Raw genomic sequence first — 27041 nt, forward strand, 5'->3', positions numbered from 1 at the left:
CCTGACTGTTTTGAGCTTCCTTGATGCTTACTGCACATAGATTCAATCGAAAGAATTAACATGTTTCCAATGAGTTTGGAAACTTAAAAACAGCTACCCAGGCTTATTATTAAGGAGTATATTTAAAGCTGTCAGTTGCAAAATCCAGTAGGTAAAAACCCTCCATTCTCCAGATTAATATAGTTTTAAAAGACGAATGCAGGCCTTTAATATCACTTGCATAGTTCCATTTTCTCTTTTCCAATTGTGTGCTGGGGTGTAACACATCAAGCTGGTAATTAATCATATAAAGAATATCAGAAATACCCCTCTTTAATTCAAAGTCACTAAAAACAAAAAAGTTAAGAAACATTGGATATTTAGGCTGTTTGACAGATAATAAATGGAAGATATGCGAGATACTATATGAAAAAATGTGAGATAACATATGGAAATATGTGGGTAATTTTCTAGAGAACAAATTTTGGACCCCCCCCCTCCTATCAATTTTGTACATGAATCTTATATTTATTTCATGTATTAAGCTGGTCATGCGGCTGCAGAGCCCGGCCCCCTAGCCTCAGCGCTCAGCCCCATAACCTGTCCTAGCCGCAGTGCTCGGCCCCTTAGCCTGTCCTAGGGGGCCGAGAACTTGGCCCAGAAAGCGTCTTAACCTAACCTAACCTTAAATACATACTTATTTTGATGAAAATTGTTGAAATTGAAGGCCTGTTCCGGCCGCAGCGCTCAGCCTAGAAATTGTCCAAACCTAACCTAACCCTGAAATAATACAAAATAAATATTTTTTTGTTGAAATCTAGGTCATGTAAAAAACTGATAGGCGGGGGGGGGGGGCCAAAAATGGTTCTCTAGGACACACCCAATATGTGAGATAATATATGAAAATATGCGAGATAATACATGAAAATATGTGAGATAATATATGAAAATATGCGAGATGATATATGAAAATATGTGAGATAATATATGAAAATATGCGAGATAATACATGAAAATATGTGAGATAATGTATGAAAATATGCGATATGAAAATATGTGAGATAATATATGAAAAAATGTAAGATAATATATAAAAATATGTGAGATAATACATGAAAATATGTGAGATAATATATGAAAATATGCGAATGAAAATATGCGAGATAATACATGAAAATATGTGAGATAATACATGAAAAAATGTGAGATAATATATGAAAATAAAATGAAAAATATAATTTAAAAAATGTATTAATAGTCTTATTCGATTATATTGCAGTAGCATGGTGAAATTAACAATCATTGAGATTCGAGTTTATCAGGTTTTGTTATATTGCACTGCTTAAAATAATTTTTAATTTATCCAACGCTGAAGAGTTAAGAAAGGCGTAAATAAGTATTTTTAATCAAGTTTGGGGGGGGGGGGGACTTTCATTGTTAGGAAATGTAGAAATTATATTTTTACTTTTTCACCCTCCTATAATATTAACTTTGTATTTAAACTATCAGAAGATTTATGTTTGAATTTATAAATTTTTTACTATGCACTCACTACACGTCTGTCTTTTAACTAACAAAAACGTTTTCATTAGAACTGGTTTGTAACCGTCATCTTTTAGTACAATTGTACAGTGGAATTGGGAATCATAGAATATTAACATGTATAGATCAGACAAATATGTAAATAATTTGATTTGTTTAAGTCAAACAGGTTGGTTTTGCACGGGGTTTTCGCTATATGTAACCCAAAAATATTTCATAATCCACTAAATTTACATTTTTTCTGTTTAATTGTAGAACAAGGTTTATCTCGTTTTTTACTCATCCAGATAATAGATCACCACTCATTATGAAACATGTTACAAATTATAGCATTGTCCGTTCTAAATTCTTTCTATTTTCTGAGAACATTCTACAGTACATTTTTACATATTTTTGTATATTTGATGTGCACAGTAACCTTGGGTCCAAGGAGTGGAAACTGTAATCTTAAATTGATTTATTTACATAATATAGTGGGGCAATCTTACTTTATCATTTTTCCGACCCACCTCACAGTTTTATTTCAAAATTTCTGTTTTTGTAATAATAATATAATTTTTTCATAATTTCCTAAAGTTTGAAAATCTACGATTTTACCATCAGGTGCAAGTTCAACCATTGAAAGCTTAATTAAGTCGACCAATTTATCTAATCCAATTTTTTTTTATTAGATCTTAGATCTTAAAAACAATTAAAAGGATGGGGGAGGGGGGGCGTTTTGCACGCCCCCACCCCTCTAGTTTTTCCTAAGGCATTCTCTATTTTGTAAAAAACATTTGAAAATTTAATGTCAGATCTTTTTTTACATGAACATATGTATATGCATAGGGTGCTATTTAGTTTCAACTACTGCCGTTTGAACTATATTGACTTTTTAAACTATTTTTCTGTTCATTTGAACTAATTGAAAAAATAGTTCAATTGAGCCTAAAAATATATATAGTTTAAATAAGTAAACAAAATAGCGCTTGGCCCATAAATTGTTCTAACCTAACGTAACCCTGAAATAACACAAAATAATTATTTTTTTTGTTGAAAATAGTTGAAATTTAGGCCATGTACAAAATTTATAGGAAGGGGGGGGTTCCAAAAATTGTATACCCAATAGTAGTTCAAATGAGCAAAACAATAGTTCAAATAAGCCACAAAAAAAACATATTTTAAATGGAGCAAAAAATAGATCAAATGAACAAATATATATATATATATATAGCTCTAAAATCAGGTTGACGAATAAATGCCGCAAATTATTTCAAATATCAAAGACGACCTTCAATTCGCCTTGCTACTGTCATGTTTTTAATGGGACACTCTAATAATGATAAAGTGTATAGAAAAAAGTTTTACGAATTATGAGCAATTTTCATTATTTAGTGTACTATAGAGGTACCTTCTAGTCCTCTAGTCCTTATTTATTTTCAAAAATGACAATGAAACTGGGCACATATATTAATATTCTTTTAGTTTTTATTATCGTTCTCAGTTTAAATGTTTTTTGTGCGAGAAAAATTTTATATCTTAATAAATTTTTAACAAGTTTGGAGGAGAAAGTATATTTAAAAAATTAAATTATTAATATCCTATGAAAAAAATACCATAAAAAAATCAATTGTTAGAAAATATTTCATTATTGAATTTTCCATTTAGATTGTCCTTTCATATCATTAACGATTTCCAAGCTGGTTTAAAGATTAGGAGTTTGTATGGTTGATTCTGTACAAAGAGAATAGAATATATATTAGAGTGGAATTTCCCAGAAAAAAGTGTAAAACGGCCATATTGTTATACTGTTCCCATACTGCAGGTGTACTTACCATATTTGTTCTATATAGCCTTTTGGGCCCTGGAACATCATTTTATAGAAAATCTAAAATTAATTTTAAGAGAAAACCAAATTATGAAATAGGCTGGTTTCATAATTGACCAATGATCATTTCACATAGACTCTATGCCTTTCACTTTACAAACGATGATTTTCCGTTATACCTATAAATCAAATGATGTTTTTTAATCACATAATTCATTTTATAAAGTTTATTTAACAGCTTTAAAAAATTCTAAATCGAATTGGATAGTCTAGGGAACATATTGTATTAATGTACTCTACTGCATATAATTTGTGAACATTTACATGATTTTTACACTTTAAACTCCTTTTAAGGTTGAAAGGGACTGAGAAAATTCATACCGAGGGATTCTCTAAATTCCACTCTAATATATATTCTATTCTCTTTGATTCTGTACCTCTATGCATGCAGCATGAACACTCTCGGAGCGCATGATATTTGCAAGGCTGGAATAAAGCAAGGCAGTGCAGTATACAATTCATTCATTCAGGGGGAAAATGTCTTCTTCCAGAATAATTATAAAAAAAAACATTTTAGATAAAAAAAATTTTCACAGATTTAAATGTTTCTTATTATTTAGTTTATATTGTCCCATTTATTAAAAACTTTAATTTCTTACTTTTTATATAACCTGGGGAATTGAAGTGAGGGGACTAGAGGGTGTCTCTCAGTGGAGATATAAATTTTTTATTACTAAATATACATTAAATACCTGAGGCCAAATTTAAAGAATTTGAGCCGCGGCTTAAATCCGCCAAAAGCCGGTTTAAATTAAGCGCCGGCTTTAATCTTGAAACATTTGATACAATTTTAAGTGGAACCAACCATATTTAAGCCGCCGCTCAAATTCTTTAAATTCGGCCTCTGATGTTGTAAACAGTGTGCACCGTGATGAAAAGGTTGCAAACTCTACTAACGCTAAAACGGTTGTAGATTAGAAACTAAAGCTAAAATAGTTATAAAATGTGCAACGGTAGGCTATAAATCACAAGTGAACTAGTTAGTTGGTCAATATCAAAGGCCATGGCGTTGCAACACTTCAAAGTTGACCCGGTCTTGAAAATTGATGCAACCTTTAAACAGTCTGGATCTATGTGTGGGCAGTAGAAGCACCCCCACATGACAGTTGACGAACATATAATGGAGATGGAAGTGGACTAGAGAGTTAGGCTAGTTTTCCAGTAGATTTGGTTGTAAATCTACCATACTTTATACTACAGTGATAACCAGAAAACTGGGGAATAGGAAGACGACATAAAAGAATTACTGTTACGAATGTTGTTACGAAACAAATAACTTTACTGGTAAGTTATCAAATCATATTTTACGCGAAATGGGTCTGTTTACACTGCACAATTGTGTCTTATGTTCACATGGATTATTGAAAGTCATAACTTTAGTTTAAAAGTCGACTTTCTATTCTGCAGAGTTTTCTGGTTATCACTGTAAAACACAATCCAAATTAATTGAGAAAAAGAATAACAATTTAGATTAATATATATTTCATTTTTTAAACATCAATACTTTAACAATAGCATGTAAATATTTTATATTTATACAATGTTTCTGACAGAGATTTTGATTTGATACAAAAGAGGTTAATATTTAATCCTTGTTTTTATAAGAACTAATTGTTTAAAAAGTTTTCTCGTTTCTGGTACTTTGATTATTATTTGAGAATTAAATAAATAAAAGAGGAAAACCACTGAAGCAACCAAATAAAGGATAAATTATCAGAATAATTTAAGTGTATTTCAACTTTTATACATAAATAGACCCGTAAAATCCGTTAATATCTTCTTTAAACACGCTTTTGTATAATGTAAATAAATAGCATTGTTTTTAGTTTGTACTCATGCATACAAAAATATTAAAATTTTAAATACATTTATCTTTACAGAAATGAAGCTGTTTCAGCTTCGGATGATAATTGTTGAATTTCGCGCAAGTATGAGATTACGACGACACATAATTTTGATTATTTATTTATTGATTATTAACAACAATTGATGTAGAATTGAACTTCAGAAGCTGTTGGAACTCAGCATCTAAAAATAATTTGGTTTATGTCTTAATTCTTACAAAATATACTTTATTAACAAGGAAGAAAGCATTTTTTGGGAGTTTTTGTTGTTAAAATCACAAAACTGAACTTAAATTTGGTGAGCTGGACTTAAGTGGTATTTTACCTGATAGGAAACCTGAAGAATCTAAAGTCAGTAAGAGTGGAGGCTCAGGAGAACTCAAACTAAAAATATTCAAAACATGAAAAAGATTATAGTTATGGTAATTCTTCTTTTATGAAGTATCAAAAAAAATCTTTAATATGTGACTTTTCTAGAAAGCTAATTGTGAAGGATAAAATTTAAGGGAGAACCGTTTAACTTATTTAAAAATAATTATAAAAAACTCCTACCTCTCCATCAAGCTATGTAGGTCGCCCTCATCATCTATTGAATTCTGGAAGGTCCAATGTTTCTCTAGACAAAAAAATGTCGGCTCAGATCGTCTTGTCTAATGTGTGTTTGTGATTATGTTTACAGTGTTTGAAAATGTTGATGAAGAGTGCTAGTTAAGTATTAATCTACAGTGATTGAAGGCATCTACCTGCTTTTGTATTAAACTCTTCTCCACATAGAACCATCTCTTTATTCCCCAGGTTGAAAACAGGGTCAAACCCTGGCAGCTTCATATGTGCAGTGTTGGCAAAATCATCATCAATGGTAAGAATGGCGGGATCTTCAGGACCTGTCATCGTCAGGTTCAAGGGAGAAGCACGCTCTGACTTCGGGGAGAGCATATGGTCGTTGTGATCGTGAATAATCAGCTCGTTCTCTGAGCTGACTGGGGAGCTAGTGATGGTTTCAAGGCGAGGTCGTTTAAAGGCAATTTGGTGTTCAGATTCCATTTTCATTTTCTTCTTCTTGCTTCCAGGTTTTGCTCGTTCAGCAGGTTCACGAACTTCACAAGCATCATCTGCGTCCAGATGATTATCACAGTAAAGACAGAGGCCGGGGTGTTCAGTGTATGTAAAATAAAAAGCATTGTTTGCAATCTGACCATCCCCTGATCTTCTTAAAGTCAGTTTAATCTTGATGTTTGGATTAAGTTTGAAAAGATTTGGTTGAGCTGGTGTTAGGAAAATAATTGTATTCTTTCGGATGCTCATCGTTCTTGGTTGAGAGGGGTGTTGTTGTTCAGGTTGATGGAGTAAGTGTTCAAGTTCTAATGCTCGTCTTGACCCATCCCACAGCTGGAATACAGGTAGGGTTCCCTCTGCTAAATCATACTCAGAGATCATCATAACCTTCCTCCCTCCTCTGCTGCAGCTCTTTAAGGGATTGACATCATGAATTTCCAGAGCTCCGATATCCTTACTCCCAATATCTATGATGGAATGTTTGGACTCATCCGAGCAGACTTCCACCCACTTTTCACACTTCTTGGCATAAAATCTGACTTTCAAATTCACTTTTTTCATAAAATTCGGGTTTTTAAACAATTTGCACATTTCTGCAATTTTAGATTTGTTCTTCTGAGTTGCTCGATTGTGCAGAACTCGACCAACTGTTGCGTCCTCAGAATGTGCGTCTTTAGCACGTGCATCTTGTTTGGGTGTTAAAATCACCATATTTAATTGACCTCGCTTCCCTCCCAGACAAATTTCATTATTGTCTAAATCTGTAATATAATCCTCTTTCGGCACATTTCTGCTCGTGCCGTCATTGTTTACATCCAACCCTGAGATCTTGTTTTGAATATAAACCTTTCCATTCTTTATTATAAACTCTAGTTTCCAATGGTGACTGTTCGGGACGGGTTCCTTCTCCTGTTCCCTCTTACCCTTCCCTATCTTTACCAGGTGGAGGATAAGAGGATGCATGTTCTTAATCAGATCCGGCACGTTTCCCACAGGAGATGTTTCAATGCTGAACTTTTCAATTTTGAGGTTGGGAGGGATAAAAATAGATCCATCAATGTAACCACCTTTGGTCTGAGCATGTGCTTTAGGGTTCCACTCCGAGCCGTAGCGGAATAGACTTTGCCGGGTATCCAAGTGTATCGACATCCTAAAAAAAACAATTTGTCAAAGAGTGGCAAGGTAAACTTTCGAACAGCTTTAAAGGAAAGATTGCAATTTATTTTTAGCTCAAAAAAAAAACTTTACGTGTAATAATTCTTAAGTCACCTGAAAAATGTCTATTTTTCTCAAAAGATTTTTAAGTGCAAGTTGTGTTGTGTTTCTCTTCAGAAGATTCAATTGGAACTGGCCCTCGGCCTCCTAGAGCGTTCTTAATCTTAAAGACTGAACGACTGTTTTCAGCGCTCCTGAGCTTTCCATTAACCCCCCCCGTATTATCTAGTTGATATGAAAACATGATTAAACTGGTCTTTTATCCTGCTAATAGTTTGCTAATATTACATAGTAAAATTCTAATATTCTAGATGATATATGATTAATTAGAATGGCTTTATTTATATTTTATCATGCCATTGATGAATTAATTTGGCTTAAAGGGATCGACTGTAAGCGTAATTTCTATTGACCCTTGAAAGCTTTATTTGATCAATATAAATTAGATATGCATGTTTTCGTTCCTTTAAACTGTTTACTTTCATTTGCGGTTTCTCGGCGAAAATGATGTTCGCATTTCTTGCTTCTAACAAAAATGTGGAAACTCACAAAAATAAACACTTCGAGTCAGAAAAAAGGAATTACCTTTTTTAAATGTATAATTATAAAGATTATTTTGTCCAATTCCAAAATGTTTTAAGTCTTTGGAATTGATTGATAACTTTCTTGGCACGAATCGGATCAGTTACATTTCATATAGGTATATTTCATATAATTACATTTCCTTTAGATTCCATTTTCTATAAAGTTACATCTTACTAAAATTACATTTGCTAAAATTTGCATTTACATATTCTAAATTAATTTCACATTTATGTAGCTGCAGCGCTTAGCCCCATAGCCAATTCTTAACCCCAAATAATATGTTATTATAGGATTTGAAATCATTTATAGGAAATGTAGCTTTACAGGAAATGTAATTATAGCAAGTTCTAGTTCTGGTAAGTGTAATAATAGGAAATATGTAATTATAACAATTGTAATTATATGAAGTATGTAAGTAACTATGAAATTTAACTGAGCCTAAGAATCAGGATCAGTTTTTCTTAATTACATAAACCAAAATTCTACACCGTAAACTAAATATAAGTTTTCATGATGTAGAAGGCAAGCAATTAGGGGGTGGAATACATAGAGAATAGAATATATATTAGAGAGGAAATTAAAGAGACCCTCGGTATGAATTTTTTCAGTCCCTTTCAGCCTGAAAGGGAGTTCAAAGTGTTCAAATCATGCAAATGTTCACAAATTATATGCATTAAAGAAACAGTACAACAAAATGGCCGTTTTACACTTTTTTCTAGTAAATTCCCCTCTAATATATATTCTATTTTCTATGGGTGGAATATTTTCTCTTTCTGAAAACATAAGGCGTAAAAACTGTCCGGTAAAAATTTATGAGACAGGGTCTAGGATTCAGGCTAAATGTACACAATAACCTATGCCTTTGTTTGCCTGGTTTTTATGGTTTATTCGGTTGGATTCATTTCCCTTCAAAGCAAATAAAATAAAAATAAATTTATAATGCTGCTAGGGTGTAGAAGCGAAAAAATAATTTTCTTGAATTTTTTGAAATTTTGAAGAAAATCTATTACGTCTCAATTTATGCTAGATAGCGTAAAAGTTTTTATTTAAATTAAGATGAACTATATATCCCTGTACCCCTGGATAGGTATCTTATACCCTGGTACCACGCAGCAGCTGCAGCAGTGCAGGTACCATGGACAACCATTCTGCCTACGCAACCCTAGGGTTACTGTGTACATCAGGGGCACTCAAACATTTGGAATTTTAAAATGCATCTAGGAAATAGTAATATTTGGAGGTTAAGACCAAAAAAGTTATTATTTTCCAATAAATTAATATCTATTAAGATTTTAATGTAATAATAATTAATATATATTAAGATTTTTCGTTTTAATGGAGTCATAAAAGGCGATTTTTGCCCCCNCCCCGGACGCCATGAGCCTCTGCTATGCAGACATCGAGCCTCCCAGATTCGCTAGGCAGACCGAGCCTCCACTATGCAGACAAAGCCTACGCTATGCAGACCGTGCCTCCGCTATGCAGTAAACGAGCCTCCACCATTCCCACCATACAGCACAGCTTTTTTTAAATCTTGGTTTTTTGAGTGATGAAAACTTTTAACAATTTTTTTTTGGACGTAGTGGCATAAAAATTTTATTAAAGATTAGAGTTGTTCATTGATTGTCATGATTAGAAACATATATGGACTCATAAAATGGTTTATAAGATTTATATTAAAACTTTAAACATTTCTTATGCGGAAAGGAAGATATTTGGAGAAACATTTCTGGAGTACTTGGTTTGTTCTGTTGTAATCTTTGATTTAAACAATACCTTTTTTTGAAAAATGTTAAGATTTAAATAATAAATACAAATTTTTTAGATTAAATTTGAACTTCAAAAAAAGGTATCGCTAAAATCAAAGATTATAAAAGATGAAATGAAATTCAATTCAAATTTTTTTCTAAATATTTTCCTTTTCGTGTAAAAAATGTTTTAAAGTTTGAAAAACCTCCTGTATTACACAGGCACACTTTGATGTGTTGCACATGCTCATTTCTGCAAAGCGGAGGCTTGGTCCGCCTTGCAACTCTGGGAAGCTCGTGTCTGCATAGATGAGGCACATGGCGTCCAGGGGTTCCCTCCCTCCCCCCCTTCTCCTGCCGTTCTGCGCCCACAAAAAACCTTAAACAGGACTATAGTGATAGTAGGACCGAAATTGATATTATTTGGGTTGAAAAATACTGCGCACTGTAGAGAGAAAGGTTAGATGAGATGGCTCCTAACCATTGAGGATTCTCTCAGTAAAGGAGTTGCGCATTTCTACTGCAGGAAAACATTATTAGAAAGAAACAGTTTTAAACCTGTAAAAACGACACTATTTTCTGCATAATTGATCAGATAGATACCATGATATGATGATTTGAACGCGTTACTACATTTTTAAAACTTTTCAAGGTTGCAGTCACAATAATGGTTCAGAGAGCGGCCGGGAAGGCAGGTGGCCATGAGCCACCACTATTTCCCCTTCCGTGCCACATTAGCTTTTTACTCTTCCGGCAGCCATGAGCCACCACTATTTCCCCTTCCGTACCACCACATTTGACTCTTCCAGGCAAAACTACTTTTTTAAATGTTATATTTAGGGCCTTTAAAGTGTGATTTTAAAAGATCCAGCCGTGTCACGCAAAAAAAGCACAACTCAAACCATTTTTTCAATTCTACTTAAGATTAATATTTTGTGTGTTGAATTCTTAAACTGTTTTACAAAGAAATTTTTGACAAAGGGGATGGTGGAGATGGCACATTTGATGTAAGGGGGGGGGTCATTTTTGGTTCAAATCTTCCAATTTTTTGACTCTACCCGAAATTTCGAAATTTCTAAAATAAAATCAAATTGAATTTTAATGACCTCTAATGACCTCTTATGACCTCCACAAATAGAAAATATTTCAAATATGACTTTATGCATATCAAACGAAAGCTAGCAGTACAGTAGCAGCAACAAATCCAGTGTTTGACCTTGTAATGACCTCTTACGGCCTGTAATGACCTAAATGACCTCCAAAAATGAAAATGTTTTAACTATGGCTTTATGCATATCAAACGAAAGCTAGGAACCCCAGGAATACAGTAGCAGCAAAAAATCCATTAAAGAAGGTCATTCTTATGTCCTTTAACGTCCTCTTATGACCTAAATGATCCTCCAAAAATGAAAATCATTTAACTATGGCTTTATGCATATCAAACGAAAGCTAGGAACCCAGGGAATACAGCAGCAGCAACAAATCCAGTGTTTGACCTTCTAATGACCTCTTACGACCTCGAATGACCAAAATGTCTTCCAAAAATGAAAATCTTTCAACTATTGCTTTATGCATATCAATTAAAATCTAGGAACTCCAGGAATACAATAGCAGCAACGAATCCAGTGTTTGACTTTCTAATGACCTCCAACGACCTGTAATGACCTAAAATGATCTCCAAAATAAAAATGTTTTAACTATGGCTTTATGCATATCAAACAAAAGATAGGAACCCAGGAAATACCGTAGCAGCAATGAATCAAGTGTTTGACCATCTAATAAACTATAATGACCTCTAAAAATAAAAATGTTTTAACTATGGCTTAAAGAAAGCTAGGACCCAGGGAATACAGTAGCAGCAACGCATCCAGTGTTTGACTTTCTAACATACCTTTAATGACCTCCAAATTGAAAATGTTTTAGCCATTGTATGTATTTCAAACAAAAACTAGGAACTAGAGAAATGTAGTGTTTGAACTTCTAATGACCTAAAGCAACCTATAATAACCTTCATGAAAATATTTAAATATGGCTTTATGCATGTCAAACAAACATTAGTAAACCACAAAGAATCGAGTGGCAGCAGCAAATCCAATGTTTGACATTCTAATGACCTCTAACGACCTGTAATGAGCTCCAAATTGAAAATTTTTTAAATAAGGATTTATGTATATCAATCAAAAGCTAGGAACCCAGACAATACAATAGTGCGTGGTGTCATCATATTAATCTATTTGGATTGCTTTAATCAATAACACGTTTATTTGAAACATGTGTCACTAGTGTTTTAATTATTGTGACACAATTTGATTTATTTATTTTAATGTTGCAAACTAAAGAATTTACTTTTTTTGGGGGTACTTAATCACATTTTTATTGATACAAAATTGTTTTTGTGTAAAAAGTGTTACCCATTTTTGGAGGTCATTTAGGTCATAAGAGGTCGTTAGAGGTCATTAAAAGGTCAAACAATGGATTTGTTGCTGCTACTGTATTCCCTGGGTTCCTAGCTTTCGTTTGATATGCATTAAAGCCATAGTTGAAATATTTTCTATTTGTGGAGGTCATTAGAGGTCATTAGAGATCACTTGAGGTCATTAGAGGTCATTAGAGATCGTTAGAAGGTAAAACACTGGATTTGTTGTTGCTACTGTATTCCTGGGGTTCCTAGATTTTAATTGATATGCATGAAGCCATAGTTAAAACATTTTCATTTTTGGAGGTCATTTAGGTCGTTAGAGGTCGTAAGAGGTCATTAGAAGGTCAAACACTGGATTTGTTGCTGCTACTGTATTCCCTAGCTTTCGTTTGATATGCATAAAGCCATAGTTAAAATATTTTCTATTTGTGGAGGTCATAAGAGGTCATTAGAGGTCATTAGAGGTCATTAAAATTCAATTTGATTTATTTTCGGAATTTCGATCACTAATTAGGCTTGTAGCCAAAAATTGGAAGATTTGAACCAAAAATGATGGCCGGGCCCCCCCCCCCCCTTACATCAAATGTACCATCTCCTCCATCCCCTTTGACTGAGTATTGCATCTTAAAATATCACAAATATATCACAATATTATTCAATTACTGTCTCATTATACTAAATCCATCTTAAAATCACTCATTAACCAACTCCCCCATCATCCAATCACCTCATAACTCATTCACTCACCTCATCCAATCACTCATTCAGTCTTTTCATCACTCCCTCACCTCATCATACACACTTAACACAAATCTACTCTCTTACACACTCACACTCACTCACTCACTCACTCACATTACAATTCAAGTGAAATTTCGTTCCTCAGAAAACAAAATTAGATAGGTTTAAATATATTGTTAGGTTCGGACATTCAGGGTTACCCACAAAGAATGACACTGATCAGAGACTACTGCAGAGAAGTTATATTTTTTATTCTCTGCAATAGTAAACATCTTTCTTTCTTTGCTATAGATATGACGTCATGTCAGTAGTTCAAATGAACAATAGTTCAAACGAACAATAGTTCAAATGTACCATAGTTCAAACGGCAGTAGTTTAAATGAGAATCCACCTCCCCCGCTCACCGTGCAGTATTTCTCAGGAATTGGATTGTAAGATCTCCTCTTTCTATCCCTCTCAGCTATAGTAAAGAACAGTCAGGAAAGCTCCGATTCTTTATTCAACCAAAATCTTCAATCTGACGTAATAAAAATTCATTACACCACAGAAAAAGCTTTGAGCGATCCAATCAAATCATTAATATACAGATCGCGTACTATAAAACGAAACTTAAAAAAAATGTTTTTAAAAAACGTACGTGTATTTCAACAAATAAGTAAGATTTATTTCGTAAAAATGCCACGAATAAACAATAAACATATTTACATTTTATAGAAACAACGTTAATGTCTGGGTTCTCTTTCCTGTCTACTGTAAGCTGTAATGTCTGCAAGTTTGTTCCTAAAGCCTGTATCCTGTCACGGTTCCAACGTCGCACATGCGTTGGGCAAAATCGGTCTTTTTCCGGTTGGATCTAACTGATCCACAGCAATTCTTTTTATTTCTAGTGAAATCCATCTACATCCAAAATGGTGAGTTATTTCATCAAAAATATTAAACAAAGTTTCGTTTGGTATAATGTTTTGTATCAATTTCTCGAGTATGGGGGTGAAATTCGATGTTTTCAGTAAATTTCTCTTTGTACTCGATTTCTCTAATTTCTCGGGGCATTGGATTCCTCTTTTATATTTGATTGTTTAATATGTTAATTCTAAAGCCTTAAAATGAAGCTTCATTTAGCCGTCACATTCTCCGATTATCATTGTAAAGTTAGGTTTCTTAATAAATCGTTTTAACCATTCTCATCGTCATTCCTGTACTTTCATTGATACTTAAAAGATAATATAGCTCTAAATCCGCATTTTATTTGATGTTAGTCATTCTTCCGTTGCATCATCCTACCTATCTTCAAATTGACGAAATAAAACTAAAATATTTTTAATCCGTCCGTATAATTAATCCTCGAGAGGGAAATGTTAATTAGACGTTTTTTCTCGTTAATTAACACCATGAGGGGGGGCGGCGGTTGTGTAGTCTGAAATGTGCGTTTCCTTTTATAGTAAGCTGTACTTCAAAGATAAAATTTGCATGTTCTTCGGTAAGGTTTTAATTTATAACTCCACTCTACTGTAACACACGCCGAATTGCTGAAAAAATCTTAAAAATTTAAATAACCAATCTGGTATTTATTGGATTAGGACTGAATCGATAATATTTTCACTTTGTATTTGTTAATCTTAAATTTAATAGAACAGTTTCCTGATTGTTCTTGCTTTAGGTGAATTTCAGTATTGATGAGGTCCGAGCATGTATGGACAAAAAAAAGAACATCCGGAACATGTCCGTGATTGCTCACGTCGACCATGGAAAATCTACTCTCACTGACTCCCTGGTGTCCAAGGCCGGTATTATTGCCGCCTCCAAGGCCGGTGAGACCAGAGCCACCGATACCAGAAAGGACGAACAGGAGAGATGTATCACCATCAAATCTACGTAAGTTGATACGAGATTAAATAAATTAAAAATTATGATCACTTTTGGGGTTGTATGCTTTCGATTAATGTATGCGTGCGGGTGAAAATTTTAAACACATTGCGTTTTTCAGGGGTATCTGGGGTCTGAAGTAAGTTAATATGTTTTAATGTCCTAAATATTTTTAGCGCCATCTCCATGTACTTCGAGATGTTGGCCAAGGATATTGCCTTCATCAAGCAAGAGAAGGAAGATACCCCTGGATTCTTGATTAATTTGATCGACTCTCCCGGTCACGTTGATTTCTCCAGCGAGGTCACCGCTGCTCTGCGTGTTACTGACGGAGCTCTTGTCGTCGTCGACTGTGTCTCAGGTTAATATCTTTGTATTTAAATGTAACATTTAATTACCTGTGATGTTATTCAAGTGGGAATCTATCTGATAATAACTGATTGAGTCATAAATCTTATTCTGAGAAATTACTCATCTTTTGTCTTCTGTCGAATTGAACAAAATTGGATTCTCACGTTACTTGTTTTAGGTGTGTGTGTCCAAACCGAGACTGTACTCAGACAAGCTATTGCTGAGAGGATTCGTCCCGTTCTTTTCATGAACAAAATGGACAGAGCTCTTCTCGAGCTTCAGCTTGGACAGGAGGAACTCTACCAGACCTTCCAGAGGATTGTTGAGAACGTCAACGTCATTGTTGCCACCTACTGTGACGACGATGGACCTATGGGAGTTGTCCGTGTGGATGTCAACAACGGTTCCGTTGGATTCGGATCTGGGCTCCATGGATGGGCTTTCACCCTTAAGCAGTTCGCTGAGATGTATGCTAGCAAGTTCGGAGTTGATGTTGACAAAATGATGAAGAAGCTTTGGGGAGAGAATTTCTTCAACTCCAAGACAAAGAAGTGGAGCAAGACCAAGGACGAGGACAACAAGAGATCCTTCTGCATGTACGTATTGGACCCCATCTACATGGTGTTCGACGCCATCATGAACTTCAAGAAGGAGGAGACAGCCAAGCTGTTGACCAAGCTTACCACCACCGAGGGCAAGGCTGTTAAAGATATCCTGAAGGTTGATGAGCTTGAGCTTGAAGGAAAGCCTCTGATGAAGGCTGTTATGAGGAACTGGCTTCCTGCTGGAGAAGCTATGTTCCAGATGATAGTAATTCATCTTCCCTCTCCTGTTACCGCACAGAAATACAGGTTATAAGATTATTACACATTAATTAAACCCAAGGGTTAAGTAACTCTTGAAATAGTGGCATATCAGATTTATAACCTTTGCTTCATACCTTTTTGTTGAGCATTTGTAGAACACGAATGCTTAAAGGGACCGTTCACTTATTTGGGTAATTACAGGGTAAACTAAACAGCCTATTCGCTCTTGATTGGTAATAGTCTTACTTTTCAAAGACAACTGTGGCCGGAGAAAAAGCCGATCTTTCGTTCAGAATTCGAGCGCAAAGGGACGGTCCTTCTCTATAGACACTATTTGATGTTTTTTTCAGTAGCTGCAGCCCAATAACATTTAAATTTATTATATTTCAATGTCATGTGTTCGTTATTATGTACTAAAATATGAAAACTTTTGATATTTGAGTCAGCGAGAAATTTACGTTTTTCGTTTTAAAACACATAAACTGTATACTAAGACGACGTCTCTACGACAATCAATTAATCATTACTCGTATTTTGGTTCGTAGATTTTGTAGATTTTGTTCCCGTATGTGCACAACTTTTCATTTGTCATGCCGCGTTCAATTCAGCTTTTACACGGGCAATACACAATTTTGAATGCAATAAAATAGTGTTATTTTAGAAAAAGAAAGTAAAAAAAAATTAAAATTATGACAATTACGATTAACGATTAGATACTACAGTTTAATTTTATATTCGAAATTTATTTTGATTCACAACATACTGAAAAAAACATCAATTAGTGTCTATTGCGCTCGAATTCTGAGCGAAAAATCGGCTTTTTCTCCGGCCACGGTTGACTTTGATAAGTAAAACTATTACCAATCAACAGCGCACTGGCTGTTTAGTTTACCCTGAAATTACCAAATTAAGTGAACGGTCCCTTTAAGTCATTTCACTAGATTGAGTACAGTTGTGAATCTGACTTGCCAGTCGTAAGCTGCTCATTGCATCTTTTCATTCGACCAGCATTCTCTTTCAAAAAATGTTCCCTCCTAAAGAAAGGAACCTTAAACCTTATAAAATATATTCCTAGAGCTGAGATGCTGTACGAGGGACCTGCTGATGACGCATGCTGCATGGGGATTAAGAACTGTGACGCTAATGCTCCTTTGATGATGTACATCTCCAAGATGGTGCCCACCTCTGACAAGGGACGTTTCTACGCATTCGGTCGTGTGTTCTCTGGCAAGATTAGTACTGGTATGAAGGCTAGAATTATGGGACCCAACTATGTTCCCGGCAAAAAGGACGATCTATACGAGAAGACTATCCAGGTATTAAAGAAATAAATTGTATTCAATGTAGGGTGAACTAAATGTTATATTAATTAAGATGCAGAAATTATCTAAAAATAATTGTGTCACCCTGAAAAATACATGATGAATACATATCCGGTTGTGATGTCTATGTGCAGTAACCTACCTCTAAGAAGACCTGAAATATTTATCTCTTAAGATTAATTTATTTAAATTGTTCAATATTAATTGGTACTTGTTCAGAGAACTATCCTTATGATGGGAGGCAAGGTTGAAGCCATCGAAGATGTCCCTGCTGGAAACATCTGTGGACTGGTCGGAGTTGATCAGTTCCTCGTCAAGACCGGAACCATCACCACCTCCAAGGAGGCCCACAACATGAAGCAGATGAAGTTCTCTGTCTCTCCCGTCGTCAGAGTTGCTGTTGAGCCCAAGAATCCCGCTGATCTGCCCAAGCTGGTCGAAGGATTGAAGAGATTGGCCAAGTCTGATCCTATGGTCCAATGTATGATTGAGGAGTCTGGAGAGCATATTATTGCTGGAGCTGGAGAACTCCATCTTGAGATCTGCCTCAAGGATCTGGAAGAGGATCACGCTCAGATCCCTCTCAAGAAGTCCGACCCCGTGGTTTCCTACAGGTAATTGAAACTGCAACATAAATATTAACGTAAAGGGGGGAGGGGCACGAAACGTTTACTCTCCGGGAAACTTAAACAGTGTTCAGACATAATTTAGAATTGTCCTAGGAGGCTGATTTTTTACCTGCGAACTTGAAATTATGAGTATAAAAAGCATTTTGTTTTGGAACGAATCCAAACAAAAGATCGCGCGCGCGTTTTGTGTGAAATTTAATCAATTTAAAATTAAACACTTAAATGTTTATCCTGACTCACTTCAATCAAATGCGTTCAATAAATTGACCTCTAAAGCCTTGAACGTCCGCTTGCGCACGCAACAAATTAATTTCTTTGAATACGTATGTGCCAAGTTTTGCCTAAGTTTGAATAAAAGTAGCGGGAAATGATGAGATACATACTATAGTAAAATTGGGACAATGAATTCATTGTCGAGGCAAACATGGATATTGGCGCATTCTGATTTGCGCATTAGTTGCCAACCATTATTTTATGCGTCATTTAGCACAAATTTTAAATGCATGTTGGCCATGAGAAATATTAAAATAAGTCTTATTTTTCACTTTCCAAAGCGCACGCGCGTACCTTTGCTGAGATATGCTTGAAACAAAACAAAAATGCATGTATCATACTTAATTTTAAGTTGGCATACATTAAAGCAGCTTCTTGTGCTAAGTTTTCCGAATAGCACATATTCGTACAACCCCCCACCAGGGGATGGAATGGAATTATATACACCCCTGATACTAACAGTCCGTTAATATCCCGATACTGGATGAATTTAGAGATTAATACTAACAGTCCGAAACTATCCCGATACTGGATATGCTAACAACTGTGATTATCCTTTATTAGAATCATCATTCAGCACCCGGGGGGGTTTTCTTCAGTCTAGTAAGCTAGTTAACTTCTGGGGTGGGGGAATGATTTTCTCAAGTATATGAAAGTAATGATTTTTTAGAAAATATATACTTGTTATACCTAATCTATAACTAACCTGATCTCTAATATCCCAATACTGGATACCCTCTTTTACTGTAACCTTATCTTAATGTGTTCTCCTATTTTCATCTTGATAAATTTTAATGCAATAATAAGATTCCATAGAATTCTTACTTCAAATGTTGTGATTGTGAAATGACCTCTCTTGTCTTTAATTATGTTCTATTTCTGTCTCTATTTTTAATTGGGGTTTTAAATTTTTGTTTAATTTTAGTGTCCTGAGAACGCCGTTGGAGGAATCTACGGAGTGCTGAACAGAAGGAGAGGACACGTATTCGAGGAGGCTCAGACTCCCGGAACCCCTATGTTCGTCGTCAAGGCTTACCTACCTGTCAACGAATCCTTCGGTAAGGATGGTTTTGTTTTATGGGATTATCTGAGGTTTACGCGATGCCAAAAATTATTTTTACTAATGTTATTCAACGTTGTACGATTATTTGATACCTGGAACCAATTGAGACCAAATTTAAATTGTAGTTTTTTTTATCGACTTTGGGACGGGGTTATTTTTATTAAAGGGAGTGACCGGCTTTGTAAGGTAGTTGAACTGAGGACGCAGTGTTTTGGTCCTTTGGAAAACTTCTTTAGGATTCATTTGAGACATATTTTACTTTTTAAAAGTCTGTAAATCCCGAGTTTGAGCGCAAATTCGACGTTCAAAACTCCTGATTTGGGGGTGGATACGCTTTCAGAATTAGTTTTTTAAAAATTATTAATCAACGACGACATAAAAAGTAAAAATATTCTACAACAGACGTGATGTTTAGGAACATTTTGAGAAAATAAAAATTAATCTTATCATCGAAAATAAGTAATCTTGTTCAATTATTAGTTTCTATAAAGTTAACAGACCATCTTATGGTTGGGCATTAATGTAAAATCACGCGTGACAATTTGATGAGGGGGGGGAATCCTAATTATTGTGTTAAAACGTTAGTTCCTTTATCCCCTTCAAAATATTCAAATTGGGTATAATGTGTCGAGGAGATTCAACTAAACACACCTTTTACATTTTTTTATTTCCAGGGTGAGGTTAACCCCAGAGACGACTTCAAGATCCGTGGAAGATATCTTGCCGACAAATACGATTACGATATCACTGAAGCCAGGTTAGTCCTTCACGTTAGTCTCCATTGTCCATGGACTAGTCAGCAGGTTGGCCCCATGGTCTTCAGGCGTTACATCCGTGGTATAGAACAGATTACTTCTCAGCTCCTGGAGTTGAACCCGTTCTGGGAGATACTTCAGGAGTTCTGTAATCTCCCGCCGAGAGTTGGATGTACGTTCTTTACGTACACCCTTAGTATGGTTGGATACACTTAACTTTAAATAGAAATGTTTTAAAATTTAAATTTAAGCCAAAAAATATCCCAGTAGTCCATGGACTAGTCAGCAGGTTATGTGCACCTGTAGCATAGTTAGATACATTTCAGTTTTAATCTAAAGTTCGTTTCTTATTTTTATTTTAACGAAAAAAATATTTTAGTTATTCCCTATAGTTGGAGATATAAACTCGAGTTTTAAAAAAGCTCGTTTTATCAGTTAACAAATAGATATATTGTGGCTTGTAAATTGGAATCATAATTTTTATTGTAACTAAAAAAATTGGAATCATAATTTTTGTTTTTTTTTAGAAAGATCTGGTGCTTCGGTCCCGACACCAATGGACCCAACATCCTTGTCGATTGTACCAAGGGAGTCCAGTACCTCAACGAGATTAAGGATTCCGTCGTTGCTGGATTCCAGTGGGCCAGTAAGGAGGTATAAAAGGACTAGTTTTAGTTCAAAATCTATTTTGCTAACAAAATCTGTTAGAAGGGGTGGGGTATTGATTGAATCCCATGAAAGTCTCCATCCTTTAATGGAATTTAATGAATTTAATATGATCTAAAGTTTACGCACTCAAGACTGCGAATAAACGCTAATTGTATTATGTAGGGAGTTCTCTGCGACGAGAACTTAAGAGCAGTCAGGTTTAACATTTATGACGTTACCCTTCACGCTGATGCCATCCATAGAGGAGGTGGTCAGATTATTCCTACAGCTAGGCGTGTACTCTACGCTTCCCTGCTCACAGCTCAGCCAAGGATGATGGAACCTGTTTATCAAGTTGAAATCCAGGTAAAAAGTCCAGCCCTTGCTCTCATTGTTAATTATATAGGGTGTACTGTGTGACGAGAATATGCGTGGAATCAGGTTCAATATCTACGACGTTGCTCTTCATGCTGACGCTATTCACAGGGGTGGTGGTCAGATTATCCCAACCTCAAGAAGAGTTATTTACGCTTCCATGTTGACCGCCAAGCCCGCAATGATGGAACCTGTTTATCAAGTTGAAATTCAGGTTTACTGGTTGTTGTGTGCAGTGCAGAAATCCTGTTCTAGATCGATACTTAACACTTATCCCGATACTGGATAAATTAAGAGATTCATACTAACAGCCAGTAAATATCCCGATACTGGATAAATTAATAGATAAATACTAACCAGGGGTGTATATAATTCCTCTAAATTTTTTAAAATTCCTTTCTCAAACTCCACAACTCAAGACGATAAATTAAACTCTTCTTAGATTTATTATAGCATCATCTGAAACAATTTACTTATTCCCTTCTTCCCTTCGCCTTCCCTTCCCCTTTCCCTCTTTTTTGACCTTTGATCCCCCCCCCCCCAGGGGATGGAATGGAATTATATACACCCCTGATACTAACAGTCCGTTAATATCCCGATACTGGATGAATTTAGAGATTAATACTAACAGTCCGAAACTATCCCGATACTGGATATGCTAACAACTGTGATTATCCTTTATTAGAATCATCATTCAGCACCCGGGGGGGTTTTCTTCAGTCTAGTAAGCTAGTTAACTTCTGGGGTGGGGGAATGATTTTCTCAAGTATATGAAAGTAATGATTTTTTAGAAAATATATACTTGTTATACCTAATCTATAACTAACCTGATCTCTAATATCCCAATACTGGATACCCTCTTTTACTGTAACCTTATCTTAATGTGTTCTCCTATTTTCATCTTGATAAATTTTAATGCAATAATAAGATTCCATAGAATTCTTACTTCAAATGTTGTGATTGTGAAATGACCTCTCTTGTCTTTAATTATGTTCTATTTCTGTCTCTATTTTTAATTGGGGTTTTAAATTTTTGTTTAATTTTAGTGTCCTGAGAACGCCGTTGGAGGAATCTACGGAGTGCTGAACAGAAGGAGAGGACACGTATTCGAGGAGGCTCAGACTCCCGGAACCCCTATGTTCGTCGTCAAGGCTTACCTACCTGTCAACGAATCCTTCGGTAAGGATGGTTTTGTTTTATGGGATTATCTGAGGTTTACGCGATGCCAAAAATTATTTTTACTAATGTTATTCAACGTTGTACGATTATTTGATACCTGGAACCAATTGAGACCAAATTTAAATTGTAGTTTTTTTTATCGACTTTGGGACGGGGTTATTTTTATTAAAGGGAGTGACCGGCTTTGTAAGGTAGTTGAACTGAGGACGCAGTGTTTTGGTCCTTTGGAAAACTTCTTTAGGATTCATTTGAGACATATTTTACTTTTTAAAAGTCTGTAAATCCCGAGTTTGAGCGCAAATTCGACGTTCAAAACTCCTGATTTGGGGGTGGATACGCTTTCAGAATTAGTTTTTTAAAAATTATTAATCAACGACGACATAAAAAGTAAAAATATTCTACAACAGACGTGATGTTTAGGAACATTTTGAGAAAATAAAAATTAATCTTATCATCGAAAATAAGTAATCTTGTTCAATTATTAGTTTCTATAAAGTTAACAGACCATCTTATGGTTGGGCATTAATGTAAAATCACGCGTGACAATTTCATGATGTAATTTAAGTGGGAATCTATCTGATAACCCATGATAGATGCAAATAACTTACTCTGAATTTTTATAACATTAAAGTTAAATTTTATAGAATTTCAAGACCTAAAATCAAAACTTTTTTCTAGGATTTACCGCCGATCTTCGCTCCAACACCGGTGGACAGGCCTTCCCTCAGTGCGTATTTGATCACTGGCAGATTATGCCCGGAGATCCCCTTGAGGTAAAAGTTTCTGTTATGTTCTGCGTATTCTTACTTCTCTTAACGAGAAAATTAAGATCTTAATGTCCGCCCCAATTATTTAATGATTAAAGTTTAAATGTCAAATGTACAACTTCAGGTTGCAACGGGATCAGAACATTTTAGTTTTAACTCCCTTTTTGCAACATATGTTTGTTCCCAGCCTTTTTGAGACAGTTTTTGAACAATCGTAAAACTTGATCAATTCTATTATTGTAACAAGAATGTTCTCCATATAGTACATAAAAAAGTTCATGATTTTGTTTTAATTTACAGGGTGGCCAAAGTGTACGGATTGTACAGATTTTTTTTTCTCAAATTGTTCGGATTTTCAACCTGGAAATACACCGGTTTTTTTATTTTTCACTCATTTCAGTAAATTTTTCATGATTTCATAAATCGGTCAAAATGAAGTTAGTTTAAAATTTTCGTCAAAATAAAGTTAGTTTAACCTATTTTCTGCATTCTAAATAATATTAGATTAATAATGTTTCAATTGACGATTAAAATTCATTAAAAATTTTTGTGATTTCCCAGAAGTGTTCATTTGAGAATATGTTCCAGAAGTGATCATTTGAGCAGACCCAGTTTAGAATTTTAGTATAGTAGACCAACTGTTGAATATGGTGTAGCAGACCCAGTTTAGAATATGGCGTAGCAGACTCAGTTCAGAAAATAGTGTGGCAGACCAAGCTTAGAATATGGTTTTGAAGACCCAGTTTAGAATATGGTTTAGCAGACCCAGATTAGAATTGTATGGAAGACCCAGTTTAGAATATGGTGTAGCAGACCCAGTCTTAAATATTTAGTGTGGCAGATCCAGTTAAGAATATTGTGTGGAAGACAGTTTAGAATATAGTGTGGAAGACTCAGTTAAGCATATAGTGTGGCGACCTAGCTTAGAATAGTGTGGAAAACCCAGTTAAGATTATAGTGTGGAAGACCCAATTAGTAAGAATAAAGTGTGGCAGACCTAGTTTAGAATAAAGTTAGCAGACCCAGTTTAGAATATGGTTTTGGAGACCCAGTCTAGAATATGGTGTAACAGATCTAGTTTAGAATATGTTGAAGCAGGTCCAGTTTAGAATAAAGTGATGCAGACCCAGTTTAGAAAAAGTGTGGCAGACCCAGCTTAGAATATGGTTTTGCAGACCCAGTTTAGAATACGGTGTAGCAGACCCAGTTTAGAATATGATGTAGCAGACCCAGTTTATATTATGGTGTAGCAGACTTTTTTTTTAATATAGTTCTGCAGACCAAGTTTAGAAAATCATATTTACGGATTGTAGGGATTTTTTTTCGAAAATTGATTTTTAATAAATGTAACAGATTTTAAAAAAGTACCGATTGTGCGGATTTTTTCATTTAAGTTTTGGCCACCCTGAATTTACAGAGGCTGATTTTTAAGATTGATGTTGCTAACACTTGGAATCATATGTGATTTTTCAAGATTGAAGCCGGCAGTCCATTAAAACCGGTTTTGGGGAAAATTGAGACGCGGTTTAAGTTCATTTAATTAGGACATTGAAGTATCATTTTTTTCATTAAAACTGATTAACTTCTTTTTATTTTAGGTTGGAAGCAAGGTGAACCTTATTGTTGAGGCCTGCAAGGTGAGGAAGGGATTGAAACCTGGAAACCCATCTCTTGACAACTACTACGACAAACTATAATCTGCTGTCAGCGCAAAAATTTAGGATAATTTGATTTTGCGTTTAAACCCCGAACCTTCGGGGTTAATTATTTTTCTAATTATTTGTACAATACAAGAAACTACGGATATTTGCCCTGACAAGCCGTTTATTGAAAATATATTCCATCGTATGTAAATTGTTGCGGTGATGCTCCAATAAAGCTTAAAATATATACATTCTTTGTCGTCAAATTTTGTTAGTTTTATTTACACACGTATCCTGTATTTGGGATTAGATATAATGAGTGGGGGAAAGTAAACTTTATATATGTGTAAGGAAGGGTATTTAAACCTTAGAATTGGACATACAAACTCTTTTTATTTTAAAACATACTGAGTTACATTTAACAAATAAATAAAAACTATTTTTTTCTGTTCATTCCTCTGAGTTCAGTCATAAAATCTCTGATTTATTTAGATTCTCGTACTTCAAGTAAACTTCTTCTTTTGATTTTTATATTTTACATAGAGCATTATTTATTCATAAAGAAATCGTAAGCATTTGGTAATTGACACATTTTTGATGTTTTAATTTTAAAGTAAAGTAAGCTGGCTAAAGTTAATAAGAGATCGTAGGGACAAAAAAAAACATTTTCACTCTTCAAATAAAGGTCGATTTGCATCAAGTAGCAAAAGGCAGAATCTAACAAAGGTGATCAGAAAAAAAATAAAAAATAACAAGAAGCGAAAAGCTTAAAAGAACAAGGCGATACACCAGTTAGTAACCAATGTTATCTCGTTTTTAAACGTTAACGAGAGGTGTTTTAAACATGAGCATTTATAATTGACCACGATAGAACGAAAAAATGCTAACAATTAAAGACCAAAAAATATATTTAAAAATGGATAAATAGAAAGGTGAGGTGATTCACCAGTATTATCTCGTTTTGAATTGTTGACGATAGATAGTTAAAAAATAGTTCAAATGAACAAAAAAATAGTTAAATTTGAACTATTTTTTACCTAACCTATTTTTTTGTCCATTTGAACTATGTTTTAGTCCATTTAAACTATTTTTTTTCATTTGAACTATTTTCATGTTCATTTGAACTATTTTCATGTTCATTTGAACTATTTTCATGTTCATTTGAACTATTTTTATGTTCATTTGAACTATTTTTATGTTCATTTGAACTATTTTTATGTTCATTTGAACTATTTTTAAGTTCATTTGAACTATTTTTATGTTCATTTGAACTATTTTTATGTTCATTTGAACTATTTTTATGTTCATTTGAACTATTTTTATGTTCATTTGAACTATTTTTATGCTCATTTGAACTATTTTTATGTTCATTCTGTGTAATGATTATCTAATTAATTGTCATGAATATAACTTCATGAAGATTATAAAACAAATTTTAAAACTGAATTGGGGGGTTATAGAAAAATAGTTCAAATGAGCAAGAAATGTGTTGATTTAAACTATAACAGGATATGACGTCATGTCAGTAGTTCAAATGAACAATAGTTCAAACGAACAATAGTTCAAACGTACCATAGTTCAAACGGCAGTAGTTCAGATGAGAATCCACCCTGAGGCTCGGTCTGTCAAGCGAATCTGGGAGGCTCGTGCAGTCTACATAGCGGAGGCTCATGCCGGTCGGAGGTTTCCTCCATCGTCGCCTGATTAGTAGCTATTCAACTTGCATTAAAAATACTGATAAAAAAGCATAAATAAATAAAGCTCAATGTGGGGCACAATATCAAAATGTTAGGAAACAGTGAAATTCATGGTAAACATTTAAAAATACCGGTTGACGTGGTATTACGCAATGTTGGAGGGTTGGTTTCAAAGACGACCTAAAACGGATGTTGTATTCTCAGCTCGAACCTAGCTAAACTTTGAGAACATACTAAACATAGCAACGTGGATTCTTGGGAAACCGAAACTCACCGTCAAAAACTCGATAATCAATTTTACAATTGTTGATAATAGAAACTATATGTTTATGTTATACCATGACTACTGTCAAATGAAAAGAACATTCTAAAGATAAATATCATAATAATGAAATTGCAGTAAACTATTTATACAATTGATAAATAAATATCGGCTCATGCGTTAAACTGTGAGGGGAGCTAACAAATAATCATCTAATATATAAATCACGGTAATTTCCTAGTATACGATTTTTGGAATAAAAGGCTGTCTGAGCTCTCTACTGAAAAAATCATTGAAATGTTTGTGCAAGCAAATCCCAGAAAATTGTAGCTTAAAAGAGTTGGTGAATATGTAGATTGAGTAAATTCTATCTAAAAAATTCAAAAGAAAATTTCATTTATTAATAAAAATA

General features: G+C 34.5%; 2 protein-coding genes across 2 annotated transcripts; one reads left to right on the forward strand and one right to left on the reverse strand.

Moving 5' to 3' along the window:
- Nucleotides 1–4953: 4953 nt before the first annotated feature.
- On the reverse strand, nt 4954–13419 carry LOC111711455 (uncharacterized). Its single transcript, XM_023485825.1, has 6 exons — nt 13401–13419; nt 7558–7650; nt 5976–7438; nt 5785–5848; nt 5558–5616; nt 4954–5416 (listed from the first exon to the last, which is right to left on the reverse strand). Exons 3-6 carry the CDS (start codon nt 7435–7437, stop codon nt 5355–5357), a joined length of 1647 nt encoding a protein of 548 aa, XP_023341593.1. The 5' UTR covers nt 7438; nt 7558–7650; nt 13401–13419; the 3' UTR covers nt 4954–5354.
- A 381-nt stretch (nt 13420–13800) lies between these two features.
- Nucleotides 13801–24936, forward strand: LOC111711454 (elongation factor 2). The gene is made up of 14 exons (XM_023485824.1): nt 13801–13907; nt 14654–14868; nt 15036–15220; nt 15389–16061; nt 17092–17332; nt 17558–17953; nt 19166–19312; nt 19939–20060; nt 20586–20712; nt 20890–20957; nt 21166–21295; nt 22128–22260; nt 22939–23033; nt 24626–24936. Exons 1-14 carry the CDS (start codon nt 13905–13907, stop codon nt 24722–24724), a joined length of 2634 nt encoding a protein of 877 aa, XP_023341592.1. The 5' UTR covers nt 13801–13904; the 3' UTR covers nt 24725–24936.
- The last annotated feature ends 2105 nt before the right edge of the window (nt 24937–27041 follow it).

This window comes from Eurytemora carolleeae, unplaced genomic scaffold (assembly GCF_000591075.1).
Source record: "Eurytemora carolleeae unplaced genomic scaffold, Eaff_2.0 scaffold1166, whole genome shotgun sequence".
Lineage (NCBI taxonomy): Eukaryota > Metazoa > Arthropoda > Copepoda > Calanoida > Temoridae > Eurytemora > Eurytemora carolleeae.